The 13,822-nt window shown below is 39.1% G+C and overlaps 1 protein-coding gene across 1 annotated transcript; it reads right to left on the bottom strand.

The window, feature by feature from the left end:
* Positions 1-1,977: 1,977 nt before the first annotated feature.
* On the bottom strand, positions 1,978-13,524 carry kdm4ab (lysine (K)-specific demethylase 4A, genome duplicate b). The gene is given in 22 exon segments (XM_057334761.1): positions 1,978-3,328; positions 4,369-4,461; positions 4,777-4,896; positions 4,982-5,152; positions 5,635-5,823; positions 6,571-6,679; positions 6,848-6,903; positions 7,062-7,138; positions 7,943-8,132; positions 8,395-8,567; positions 8,646-8,754; positions 8,985-9,409; positions 9,494-9,618; positions 9,733-9,953; positions 10,067-10,204; positions 11,123-11,226; positions 11,301-11,350; positions 11,489-11,682; positions 11,784-11,898; positions 11,975-12,150; positions 12,410-12,560; positions 13,399-13,524. Coding segments are annotated over 21 exon segments (3,105 nt in total). The 5' UTR covers positions 12,539-12,560; positions 13,399-13,524; the 3' UTR covers positions 1,978-3,187.
* Positions 13,525-13,822: the final 298 nt, after the last annotated feature.

The raw sequence follows: 13,822 nt of genomic DNA, 5'->3' as shown, positions 1-13,822 counted from the left end.
CTCTTTCTTACATTTTTATAATCTGAAGAACCTTTTTTGCCACAAAGAACCTTTTGTGAAACAGATGTTAAAGGTTCTTTATGCAACCAAAAGGTTCTTCTATGGCATCAAAGAACCTTTTAAAGCACCTTTTTTAAGAGTGTATATGTTAATTAAAAAAGTACAAAAATATTCTATGTTGTTCATCTTTCCTTAGCTTTAACTCTGGTTACTTGAAAACATTGCTTTGTAGACTGCCCTTATTATTAGCTTATTTACAAAATGTTAGAGCTCACTCATTTGTAAATTGCTTTAGATAAAGTGTATGCTAATGAGTAAATGTAAATAAGATGTGTTGGCTCTTCATAACTAGGTTTGCCTGCCTGCCAATTAAATAAGCAACATTCTAGAGTTGTATCAACACAGAATGGCAGCTGTCAGCACTTACCCAGTGCACAATCAGCAGGTTAACTCCTTATTATAGTTCAAAACACACCTTTATTTACTTATTTAAGCCCTTTGGTCACATGAAACATTTAATTCATTGTGTACGACACTTCATCACCCCTCCATACCTGCTTATCAAATACCATGTTAACACTATTTATTTCGTTCATTAAAGAAAAGACATTTGTGTTGGGAAAAACAGATGAGATCAATCTACATAAAACTTGTTGCTCATTTTAATGTAATATCTCTATTTCATCCTGTTCAACAATTCTGTCCAGTTGTACCTTAGGTCTGAATGGCAAGCATGTCCAATTACTATTCGAGTTAATGATATTGCTGCAGAATTTCAGAATGTGTACGTTAAGTTTGAACTTCCCATGCTTTCAGAAACTGAGAAGCCATGGGTTCATGAGTATTTTAGACCATTAACAAGCCATTTGTTCCAGTTCTAGTTCAAAAAAGTTAAATAAAATTTTGACTTTAGTGAAATGACAAGTGAATACAGGCAGAATGCTTTAAAGAAGCCAATGATATTCTGACATCAGGTGTTATATGATCTACAGTATAAACACTGAATTATTGATGGTAATGATTGTTCAGCCACACGATGATGCATTACTGCACTTACAGGTACAGCGTATGAAATTTAGTGGCGAGGTTGCGAATTGCAACCAACGGCTCACTCCACCCCTTCCTTTCGAAGCACTACGCTGACACAACAGTAAGATGTCGTCATGTTTTAAGGAGATAATGTATTTACAAAATGCGCTCCGTAGAGCAGTTTTTCCGTTTAGGCTGTAGAAACAACATGGTGGAACCCCCGTGTGTGTAGATAGAAATAGCTCATTCTAAGGTTGTAAAGCATAACGCTTCATTACGTAAGGTCTTTATACACCTCTGAAGACATAGTTATGTATATTATATTGCATTTCTGTCTTTGTTATGTTTGTGACTGATATGTTTTCTCAGGGATCACATGATAACATTTCAATAACGTAAGCCACTTACATTTCACACTGGATTTTAATGGCTATTTAAATTTAAAGCAAATGTAATGATATTAATTCAATAAGACAAAAGCACTTTGCATCCTGGCATGAAAGACTTTGCAGAACTCCAGCTGATATGTTGCTGTTAGGACATCCACACAAATGGAAGCAATGTACACAGACAGATCATGTAAAAACAAGCCACGTCTGACAGGGCAATGAGCATATAACCTTGACTTGATCACTTCCATTACTCATCTGAACCTCTCACAATCACACATTTACCTCATTTGCTCATTCGCACAGATTCATAAATCTCAGTGCTCCCTGGGAAGAGCGTTTTCCTGGAGCTTGATAACGCAAAAACAACATGCCCGAGTTAAACAATGATTTCCCATGGGTTTCACCTGATAAAAATAAAACACACTTGACCTGTCTGGAAGCAGGCAGCTTTCACAGGATTTACAGTGTTTAAAATTGCTTGTTTTGATGGTTTATGCATAAACAGACTAAGAAGAAGTGATAAAGTACACAAAATATTTTTAAACAGGTTGTGTAAGGCATGTTTACCGACTGTGATGTCAATCAAATCACACTAATTGAAGCTGAAAGAGACAAATGACCACACAGTTCATAGGGAGAGGAGACATTGTTTTTAATTTAAAAATAATGTTCGTTTAAAAACTATGTAGATCCATAGTCCAAGACAAAAGATTTTAATGCCTACTACACAAAACAAGGGTCTGTGAATGAGAATGCTATACAATGCTAAAGAAATCTTCACAAAATGCATTTTTAATGTAAATGATTCAAATGAGGCACCCTTCATAGTACACTTGAAATGAAGTGCTTGAAGAGGTTGCCTTCCCTGCCCTATAGGAACAATTCAACTTGAAATTTAAAGAAAGAGAAACCTGTTGATAAATGCACTGGTTTGACCACGATCGGTCACAAGTAACCCTCACCGGTGTTGGCATAGAAATGCAACTAAACAGTAGAAAAAGTAGAGAATGTTTTGCTTTAACACATAAATACATCTTTTTACAAACAAAGTTACTTAAACTAATATGCAGTTAGGAAACTGTCATTCCTTGCACTTTGACAGAAATATAAATAAAACAGAATCCTGATCTAAATGTGAAAGTATAAAGCTAAGGATTTCTATAATGTCTCATCTTTACAGTAGATCACACAAAGAGCCGCTCATACTAATAAAGACTAGATTCATCCATGAGATATTGCGAAGCACTTCGACGACCCACTAAAAGAGGTCAGCCGGACGGCACGTCCAAACCGACGAATGATCCGTCCGATGGTTTAAAGGTCTGTTTGTGTGCAGTCAGCCAGTGGGTCTGCAGGGATGTGATTAAAAACATTACCACCATCTGACTGAAGATAGTGGGAGTCAAAGAGCCGTCCAACCCTCCTACTGAGCCTGAGCCAGTTGTGTGCTGTCTGAACAAACAAACATTCTTACACAAGACATGCCTGTTCCGTTTAATCCTGTTAATATTTCTCATCTGTGCCTTTGACGGCTGAAGATATTTTTCTTCACAGTGAGAACACCAGCAAAAATCCATACTCGGCCTGAAGGTCTAAAACTTGATCGTGATGTTTTTAAAACAATCTGCTCAGTGGTGGATGTGTATTTCCAGTTGTCCAATAGCGTGACCTTCTATTTGTCCACTTAAAACATCAAAGCATCCGGTCCGGCCTGTTTGTTGTATTGTTGGATATGTGTGTTGACCATGCAGTTTGTGGGGAACAAATTACTCCATGATGGCCCTGTAGATGACTGGTTCGATGTAATCCTCCCTGTAGCGAGAGTTGATCACTCGCTGTCTTTTCGAGTCCTGCTCTACATCCTTCTCTACAAACACTCCTTTGAAGCGCATGTCCGATGCCACAGACTGCGGAGAGAAATATTAATTGAATACGTTTAATGTAATTTATAGACCACAGGTGCATTGGAACAGCAACACTGTTTCTCAGCCTTATAGACGGTTTTATCAGACTCCCGCACCTGACTCAAAGTTAACCTAGTTGTTTATAATATAACTATTCATATTCATATTAATTTTTTGGATTAAATTAAAACTACTCAACAGTTATTGATTCTTTGTTAAGGTCTACCGGAAGTTAAACTGATAGTTCACCCAAAAATAAAACTTCTGTCATCATTTACTCACCCTCTTGTCATTTCAAACCTGTATGACTTCTTTCTTCTGCAGAACATAAAAATAGGATATTTTGAAGAATGTTGGTAACTGGCACCCATTCACTTTTGTGTCCATACAATAGAAGTGAATGGGTGCCAGTGCTGTTCGTTTATCAACTTTCTTCAAAATATCTTCTTTTGTGCTCTGCGGAAAAAAGTCAACTTGAAGTTTGGGCCACATAACGTTTGTTTATGTTGTTACTGCTGCTGAAACCGTCAATACCCAGAGGCCAAAACTGATAGTGAAATGTGGTTTGTTGAGTAAAATGGTGTTACAAGCCAATTTACCAGAAATATTAACAACTGCAACATAATACATTGTTTAAATGTTAAGAATTATATTTTGACCCTACTGATGTAAATTACACAATTTAAGGAAGAAAACTTGTCGCAACTTGTATATTTTCAAATGATTTTTTTTACTTCAGTAAAATAATTTACCATCCGAAGATTATCCAAGACATTTACAGTTGTGACAATTGAAATATTTTATTAAACCAACGAACCAATGAAATTGAGGAACTAACAATGTGGGAGTGTATGATGCTACTTATAAAGAAGAGAGACAATGACCAGCAATGTTTTGTCACACATACGTATTAGAAAAAAATTGTTAATGCCATTGTAATAGAGATAAAAATATATTTAAATAAAAAATGAAAATTACACTTATGCAAAAAATGCATTTTTGACCCACGCTATGATGTATAATCCATGCATGAAATCACTCACCAGGCGAGTCTTGACGCGTTTGGGCAGCTCTTCTTCTAAACTGTACAGCTCTTCCCTCTTTACAGTAAGCTGAGAATCATCCTCAAATTCCACCTGGAAAATTGTTAAAAAGAGCCATTTTTAAGTCAAACATCATGGAATAAGGGCAAATATCATGGAAAATGACTGTATAGTATTATTGCACATGTATAGTAGTGTATATTGTCATATTAAACTTTAAACAGTATACAAACACACATTAGTTGCTTGCTTCTCCAATCCCACAACATAAAATTCTCAGTTTACACTGAACACAGAGATCCTACAGCGTGACCACTATATTCATTTTGCCTTGCTGCTGCGTCGCGTCTGAAGTTCAATAAACTCTAACCCACATGGTGTGCACAAATGTGTTTACTGTCCTCTGACCTGGTACATTGGGATGATATGGGCAGCCACGAATTTGGCTCCATAAATCAGGCCATCTGTCCAGCGCACCTGAACTACATCACCCTCTGATGGCGGGCCAAGCTGCCGACAGTCCCTGTTCTGGGAAATAAAGATCAGCATTGCTTCAGACACATAACGTCTTTACATTTAATCACTGAATGACAGCCATCATTTGGGCTCTTACCACTATATCCTCAGGGAACAGGTTGTCGCTAAATGAGCCATCATCGAAGATGACCTCGTAGAAGGTGGCTTTGGTCAGCTCGACCACCTCACAGTGGTAATATCGGCTGTTTTTGTGCTTGCAGATAACTTTCTGTCCATTCTCCAGCTCCCGCATAGATGTCCTGTTGCGCTGAAGATGATAACAACAATGATCACACATCAACTAACACATCACAGTACAACTCAAGTCAATATTAAAGATATCTTACAATATTGTTTTTTACAGTTAAGAATGACTATGTATAAAAAAAGTAACTTACAAAACAGATAGGACACATATTTGCAATATTCAGGCCACCAAAAAAAAAGAAAATCTGTCTTTGCTTATCTCTTTTTTTCTGTGGGGCCACTTTTGTGTAATGTAAGATTATGTTCACACTCGAAAATGAACAGTCAACAAACCACCATGAAATAAATATGATTACAAAGGGATTCTTTGTTACACGACAAACTGAGAGGTCGTGTCAGGACACTGGCTTGCTTCCAATGACGATGTGGAAAACCAGTACTCTACATTTACTGTATGTTTGAATTGTTCAGCTATCATAACGCACTCTGCCAAGTCGCTCCTACCTGTTGTGTCTATTGCAGTGTGTTGTTGTGTTTATATACCTCCACTTGGATGCCACCCTTGTGTCTCCAGCAGGTAAAGTAGACGACGAAGGGCCAATCATCTGGGTGCATCTGAACTCCTGCGGCCTGTGCGCAGGTGGCATGAAAGGAAGTGGAGCAGCGACCGTGCGAGCACTGCACGCAGCAGCCTGAACTTTTTTTCACCCACTTACGACAGTACTGACATTTCTGTAAAGAAACACATCTTCGCGGTTATGTTAGCATAAAAGACATCTAAATGAGCTTTGGTTAGGCTGGGCTAAAGTGACACACGTACTGGTGTAATATCAGGTATAATTATCAGCTTGTTGTATGTCAGTATTGACACCACAGGCAGCAATGAAGCATCTGATAAAATAAAACTAGAGCTGCCAATACGCGGTTTCATAGGATGCACGCGCCTAGACCGAAATTAACTTCCGGTTTGAGGCTGGTTATCGGTCTAGCTAGTAGCTAGTATAGAGGGTATGCACATGATGTCACTTCCCCAAGTAAATGCGTTTTCACACTGAGATTAGCTTAAATAATATTAAATTGTACTGCAGGTTATTTTTTATGGTATCTGCTTTAAAGTGATGGTGTTGTGGTGGTACACTTTACCAATATTACCATAATTTAGTTACAATATATACACTAAAATATGCAGGCACTACAGCTCCCCCTTGTGTCTTCTATAGAGATGTGCAATAATTGCGATGATCTGAAACCACTGCGATGAGACGATTATTAAATAATCGTGACAGCCCAAATATATAAATAAGTTATTTTGCCCATTAATACATTTGTTTAACCTTCTCATCCAAATCCTCGTTGTTTTGTGCTGCTTTGATAACATTCAAATAGTCACATAAACTGATTTCTCTCCGCATGTCACTTAGAATGAATTTACACTGTAACAGAAAATCAAGCATGTTTTAGTGCAGAACATTCACTCACCAGCTTAAACCTCTGCAGCGGTATATTACTGAGGTCGACAGGTCTGCGCTCTGCAATGTTCACGAAGCGAGCCTCTTGCACGGCCACAGCGCATAACACGTGAACCCACCTGTAAGACAAACACAGGTTGAGTCTCAGCAGGTTTCATCGGTGCTAGAGGTACAACCGCCTAACATGACACGCTGTCAGCTGCTGAGAGAGTCAGTTCACACAAGTGCCTTTTGAGTTTAGAATGAGTAATTGAAAGTGCGTTGAGCAAGAGGCCCTGTACACCTACTTGTCATTGTTGGCTTTCTGCAGCGCTCCTCCTCTCAGAGGACATAAACAGCAATCCTGAGGGAGACACAAACAATCAGTGACTGAATTGGGAATTAAACAGATGAGGGAAAATGAGAGCAAGTGGAAAAGCCTTGTCAAGCACAACATCACGGCGCGATAACGCCCTCATGTCTGGCAGAGGTTTTAAAGATGAATTTTACTTTAAAGCTAACCTGAGTTATGGCGTTAGCTTCACAGCGGGAACACCTCCAGTCATCCAGCTTTGTGTCCTGAGACACACCGTAACAACCTGTGGATGAAGAGTCAACGTGACAAAACATTAGCTGTGCTTGTCTAACATCGTGATTTTGCAGTTTGATAGCAAAAGTCAACACAAAATGCAACCTATATTATTTTGTTGCCTCGAAACGGCACTAAAACAAGATATTTATTGAGACATGACTAAAAGGCATAGTTCATGCAAAAATGAAAATTCTATCATTTACACACCCTCAAGTTGTTCCAAACCTGTGTAAATTTCGTTGTTTTGCTAAACACTAGAAAAGATATTTTGAAGAATGTGGGAAACTAAACAGTTCTGGGGCACTATTGACTACCATAGTACAGAAAAAACATACAATGGTAGTCAATAGTGCCCCAGAACAGTTTAGTTTCCCACACTCTTCAAAATATCTTTTCTAGTGTTTAACAGAACAAAGAATTTCACACAGTTTTGGAACGACTTGATGGTGAGTAAATGGTGAAAGAATTTTCATTTTTGGGTGAAATGTTCCTTTAATATTCAAGGAAGTCACTGAATCAAGAAAAGCCTGGTCTGAATGCCTGTTTGTGAAGGACTGTGGATCGTATTCCAGGGATAATGCTTCCATTTCAAATCTACTGTCGTTTGCTATTCTTGCCATTCATTGTACATTGTACATTAACCGTTTTCATGTGGATTTTAGAGAGACTTAATACAATACATACAACAATAGTCTAAACCAATTACTAAATAGTACTGCTTCACAGCAATAACCCGAAAATAATTCTGCATAATAAATACAAAATAATCAAACAGCATTAAATCCGTCAGTAATTTAAACGAAGAGCTTACTGGTATGTACGCGCACACTGCACACAGAGCAGCTGACTAGTTGGCTGGTGCCATCTTGCTCCAGATGAGTGGTGGACAGATGTCCCTCAGAGCTGCTGGTAAAGCACATGTCTGGAATCAGTGGTTTGGACCTCTGCTTGTCTCTTCCATCACTGGCACAACTGCTCTGTTTCAGGCTGATGATGTCACTCTATATAAAAGAACCACCAGAGTGTAGATCACATTCAGTAAGGAGATTTTAACAGTCACAGTTTGCATAATATAAAGGGAAAATGACTTGGCTTTAAGGTTTAGATCAAATAAAATGATTAAAAATGTAATCTGGCCCCACATTCACACAACTGGTTGAATCAATGCTGCTATGTTGGAGGGCTCAAAACAAACCAATTACAATTTCGATTGAACTGCAGCTTCAAGTCTCTAGATCCAACCATGAACTGTGAGTGTCATACCTCTTCATACGTGTGAAAGAGGGTGCACACGGCACAGTACGGAGGCTGCTGGCCCATGCGAAAGTTGAAATCCTTCTCAACTCTAAAGTCACGTGGTTTGCTTTGCCACATGGGAGCCAGTAATCTCGCCCAGGGATCGGTTTCCTCAGGCTCAGGTGTTGGCTCCTGGATGTCTGTGGGGTGGAGGAGTTAATGAGGGAATACAAACAAGGACATGAACCTAAACTAACAAGCACGCAGCAGGTTCTAACCATCATCACTGGAGTTCTCTCGGAGCAGGGGATGAAGGCGCGGCAGCATGCTGAGCGGCTGCAGTTTCCTCTTCATGCTCTTATTCTCTTTTTCACCCTCCATTTCATTCTGAGGAAAACGATAGGAGACGCATTTGAAACGGTTTAGGTGGCTGGTAAACAGGCAGGGTAGGAAAATGTATTTTCTGCCACACCTGCCAAAGGCAAGCGAATGAAAAAACATGATGCATTCATAATGCAGTGGAGTTAGGTTTATTCCAAATAGATATTTAAAAAAAGCTGTACATGAGCATCTCATCATACTCATACACAAACACACTACGCGAATGGAGTACCAACCTCTACCGTGTTCGGTTCTGGCACGTGAGAGTTTGGCATAACATCTGGTTTGATGTCTGGTTCTCTGAGGTCTGGTTCTCTGAGGTCCTCTCTAGGCTTCACTGTGCTAGGATGTTGAGATTTATGGAGAATTGATCTGGCGGCATAGCTGTGGACCTGCAGAGCATCTGAAGGGCTCAGGGTCCGATGAAAGAGAAGGCTGGCCACACCTGGTTTGGAGGAAACCCGTGGCACGGCTGACAGGCAGTGAGGAACGGTAGGAAGAGATGCGATGCATAGATTATGTTTTGGAAAGGGCCGTGGACAGCCTGAGGACGGGGCAGTAGTTTTAGAAATGGAGGTAGCTGCTCCCCAGCTTGCGTTCTTGATGTGCTCTGCCGATGTAGTGCTTCGGATAACTGGAAGTAGCCGGGTGTCTTTGTCATCTGAAATAATTGAATACAAATGATTATTTTCATGATTTTACAAAGTAAACCCTGAGATTATTAGATCATAGCTACAATATGCACCTCCATATCGTCCCTTTTTGCCATATTCATCCTCCACGTCATTCATTTCAGTCTTTGGAAGAACTTCTTCTGGTAAATCCAGACATACTCGGTGCCTTTTTGTTCCTATCCTCTGTTTGGCTGGGCTAATTTAATAAAAAAACAAGTCAGATATTCTTAAATGTGATATTCTTAACAACTGCATAAGCAATCACTATGCAAAAGGATCATATAAACTGAAAATCGCTTATATTTTTCACCTCTTCTTTTGGCCTTCACTACTTTGGTTCTCGATGCAAAGTTCCTGAGTGCCACTCTTTCCAGCCTCTCCACCTAAAAACTCAGCTGCCTAGGGCGTGGCCTTGGAGTGGTCAATGGGAGCATTATCCTTCCCCGCCAACCACAGCTTGTACCGCTCAGGCTGAAACTTCTTTACAAACACATCCATGGAAATCTTCACCATGTCTTTCCTACAAGAACACTGAGACAACAACATACCGAGACTGTATAAGTCATGGTGTATAAGCAGTGTGGGGATAAAGGTTGCTGACATACAGAAAGTATTTTAGGGACAATTTTATTATATATTTTTACCAGAATGGCTTGTTTTCCGTAGTCGACCCATCGTCTGGTGGCAAAGTTTGTAGATTCAGCACAGTTGAAACCATGGTTGAAGCCTGCGTGGTAGCCGTATGGAAAAGTCACCATAAATTCTCCAGCCTCCTGAGTGATCTAAAAAATGACATCACAAGACTGATGTTACGTACTGTATTACTGAACACACATACAGTATACATATATACATATGCTGTACATAAATATAATATACAGTTAGGGCCATAAATATTTGGACAGAGGCACATTTTTTATTATTTTAGCTGTGTATCAATATGTTTTCGAGTTACAGTTTTATAATTGATATTGTCTTAACACTACACATCCGTCAGAAAGATGCCAGGAACATTAAGAGCGGCCAAATCAACAATTTGGGACATTCTGGGGGAAAAAAAACACACCGCTGAGCTCAGTATCAAAACGATCCTGGGCGTCCATATGAGATCAAAGTGGTGGATGATGACATTATCCTCTCCATGATAAAGAAAAACACCTTCACAACGTCCGGATGTGTAGTGTTTTTGAAATCTAACTATGGTCTGTTTCACTTGCATGGCGATCTCCCTGAACCCCATGATGTCGGTTCACAGCAACAGCTTCCAAATGCAAACACCACATGTAGAATCAACTCCAGACCTTTAACATGCTTCATTTATGAAGAAATTATTTAAGGAAAAGCCCATACATGTGAATAAAACAGCTTTTGATTCAACTGTCCAATTACTTTTGGTCCCTTGAAAAAGGGGGGCGCTTCATATTAAAGAGCTGTAATTCCTAAATCCTTCAGCTAATCTGGATGTGAATACACTCTAAATAAAGCTGAGAGTGTGCACTTTAAGACAATATCTATTATAAAACTGTAACTCGAAAACACTTTCATACACAGTTAAAATAACAAAAAATGTGCTTCTGTCCAAATATTTATGGACCTAACTGTATACAAATACATAAATGTACTGTACACATATACATACATACACATACATATACTGTATACATATATATACATACATACATGCATGAATAAAACCCCACCTTTTCAAACGGAATGCCATACTTCTTCAAAATGGAAGGGGAAATAAGAGTCATCTTGTGTCTAAGAAATGCTTCACAGTTTTGTGAACTTCCAGGAAAAAATCCTGCAAGATAACACAACAACGTTATTGTAAAAAGCTAAGCATGCGAAATGTACAAATAGGCTCCACCTCGTTACCTTTGGCCAAGCGCTCCAGTCTCTTTCCATGCTCTGGAGGAACGCAGTACCTGTGAGGCCATTCAAGAATAAATTTACCACTTTGCATCGGCACACATCGCTTCGACAACAATCATCCATATACCTGACATTTGTCACATTTGATTATTTTAACAAAATAAAACCCACAGGTTTTACAAACAATTTACCAGGACTTTGGCTCCCCGAAGTGCAAGTAATTAATGCTGTAGAGATCCATGTCCTCTGTATGCCAAGCAAAAGTGGTTTTCCACATGCCAAAGTAGAGGTAGGGCGTGTTTACTCCCTCAATAGTGATACCACTCTCATGCTCCACAGTGTCAAGTATGGTATTCAAGTGTCCCACGTTCCATTCTTTCACATCCTGAACAGGGCATGAAAAAGACAACAATGGATCTATTTACAATAGGGCGTCCTTGAAGCAAAACTGAAATATTTAAAAACTGGACACAAGTGCTTACTCACCGGGTCATAAAGGCTGCCATTCACATCAGCTCCGTAAATGGGAGGGTTAAATGTTACGTTTTTCCAGTACTTTCTTTCAAGCTCTTCAAAATCATCATATCGAGGGCTGCAAAACCTCAAATAGAAAAAGCAGACGTGGTTATAAATCGTTCACGCTAGAAAATAAGCAGTTTCAGTCATGCAACACTTACTTGTCACTGTTGGCAGTTCTGCGAAACTCTTTCAAGGTCATGGCTTTTTTCTGGATGTTGTACTGGGTGAACAGCCCTGACTGCCCTGTCACAACCTGCTGAATCGGTGCAGGTATTAACAGGTCATCAATGTCATCGTATGAACGGCGAGGTTTCCAGCTTTTGGGGGGGACGATCTGTCGGTCAGCAGAATCAAGTGTAACATGCTTAGTTAAGTAAAGAGCCTGATGCACAAATCCACATTGCACATCAGCACAATGTAGCATGCACAAAATTCTTGACCAAATACACAAATATACATCTCATTTTTATGACTTTTTAGTAATAGAGATTTAAATATATGTTCACAGAATTGTACAGATTTTAAACATCAGAGAATGTAAAGAAAGCCAGCAGATTCCATCTGTGTTAACGGGTAAAGACTTTTCTTCAAACCTTGGCCAGGCCTGCCTTGTGTGCACCTTGGGATTCCATGTATGCAATGTAGCTATTGAAGTTCTTGAACTCCTCAATTGTGGGGTAAAATGTCATAATCCCCTTAGACGTTGGCGTGTCAGATGCCATCTTTACTGTCTGTCTTCAAGTCCTGTATGATAAATATGAGGAAAATTGTAATTGTATCTTTAATATGTAACTATTAAAATTGAATGGTACACCTCTTGCTCACATATATATTAATCTACTATAGAAAAAAACATCAAAAAAGCCATCAAATTATGCTGACAGCAATGAATAAACACTAGAATTTGTTTGTGAAGACAATATTATTATTATAATTATTATATGGATTTTCCCAGAGAATAACAGCTAGAGTCATAATAATAGTACATCTGACTTCCGTTTGATAACGCCCCACTGATTAGCGTATTCCACATATTGCATGTCACAGCTAAGTTTTAAATAAGACGTTGGGAAACAATACGTCACATAAAAACACCTGACAATCACTACAACTTTTGCGAACAAGACTTGTTGGCCAATTGTCCATAACAGAAATCAGCCAAAACTCGTACTCCATACACACAATGCACGCAACGCCCATTAGAAGGCTCCACCCTGTGTGCTGAAACTCCGCTGCCGATTGGTCGACACCTGCGGTCTCTTTAAAAGTCGTAAGGCTAAGCTAACAAGTTAGGCCAAACGTCAAGTACAACCTCGCACAAAAGCATCAGATAAATAAATACATCGAAACTATATGTAGTACATAACGAGGTGTTTAAAATCTACGCAGTGCAAGCGCAACATAAATTATATAACGTGCATAGTTTGGTAAACTAACGTTTGTTGCAGTAGTTAAAGTGCAGCGGTTAACGTTAGCTCTTCCGAGCCAGCAACTTCCCCACTATTTACAATCCATTTAAACCGTATATCATCGAAATCACAGCAATATAAAAACAACAAGAACTTAATACACAAACACTTACCAACTCCGTCGAAATAAACCTTAATAGGTGCCCTAAACCTTCGCAAAGATGTTTTGTGCTAACAGCAGACGCTTCTCTTGACAAACCTCCATTACATCTCGGTCAGTGCGCATGCGTATGCACTGTGCAGGATTTGTTTACTATTATTGGACCACACACGCCATGGTCACCATAACCAATCAGATGACTCGTCACGTTTACAATTTACAGAACCCTGCTTTCTGTCAAACGCTGTTTTTGTTGTTCATTTGATAGCAGGATGCCAAAACGTTATTTGTTAGACTTTTATTTTGTCTGGACGGTAGTAAACCGGTTTTTATTTTGAGAATAATCTAGCCCATTATTTCAAAGGAAAGTTGTGTATCAAATTAATACTGTAAATATATATATATATATATATATAAAGCGTATAGGTATATATATA

This window comes from Triplophysa rosa, linkage group LG5, assembly GCF_024868665.1.
Source record: "Triplophysa rosa linkage group LG5, Trosa_1v2, whole genome shotgun sequence".
Classification (NCBI taxonomy): Eukaryota; Metazoa; Chordata; class Actinopteri; order Cypriniformes; family Nemacheilidae; genus Triplophysa; species Triplophysa rosa.
Note: the sequence above shows the minus strand (reverse complement) of the source record. Positions and strands in the feature narration are given on the sequence as shown.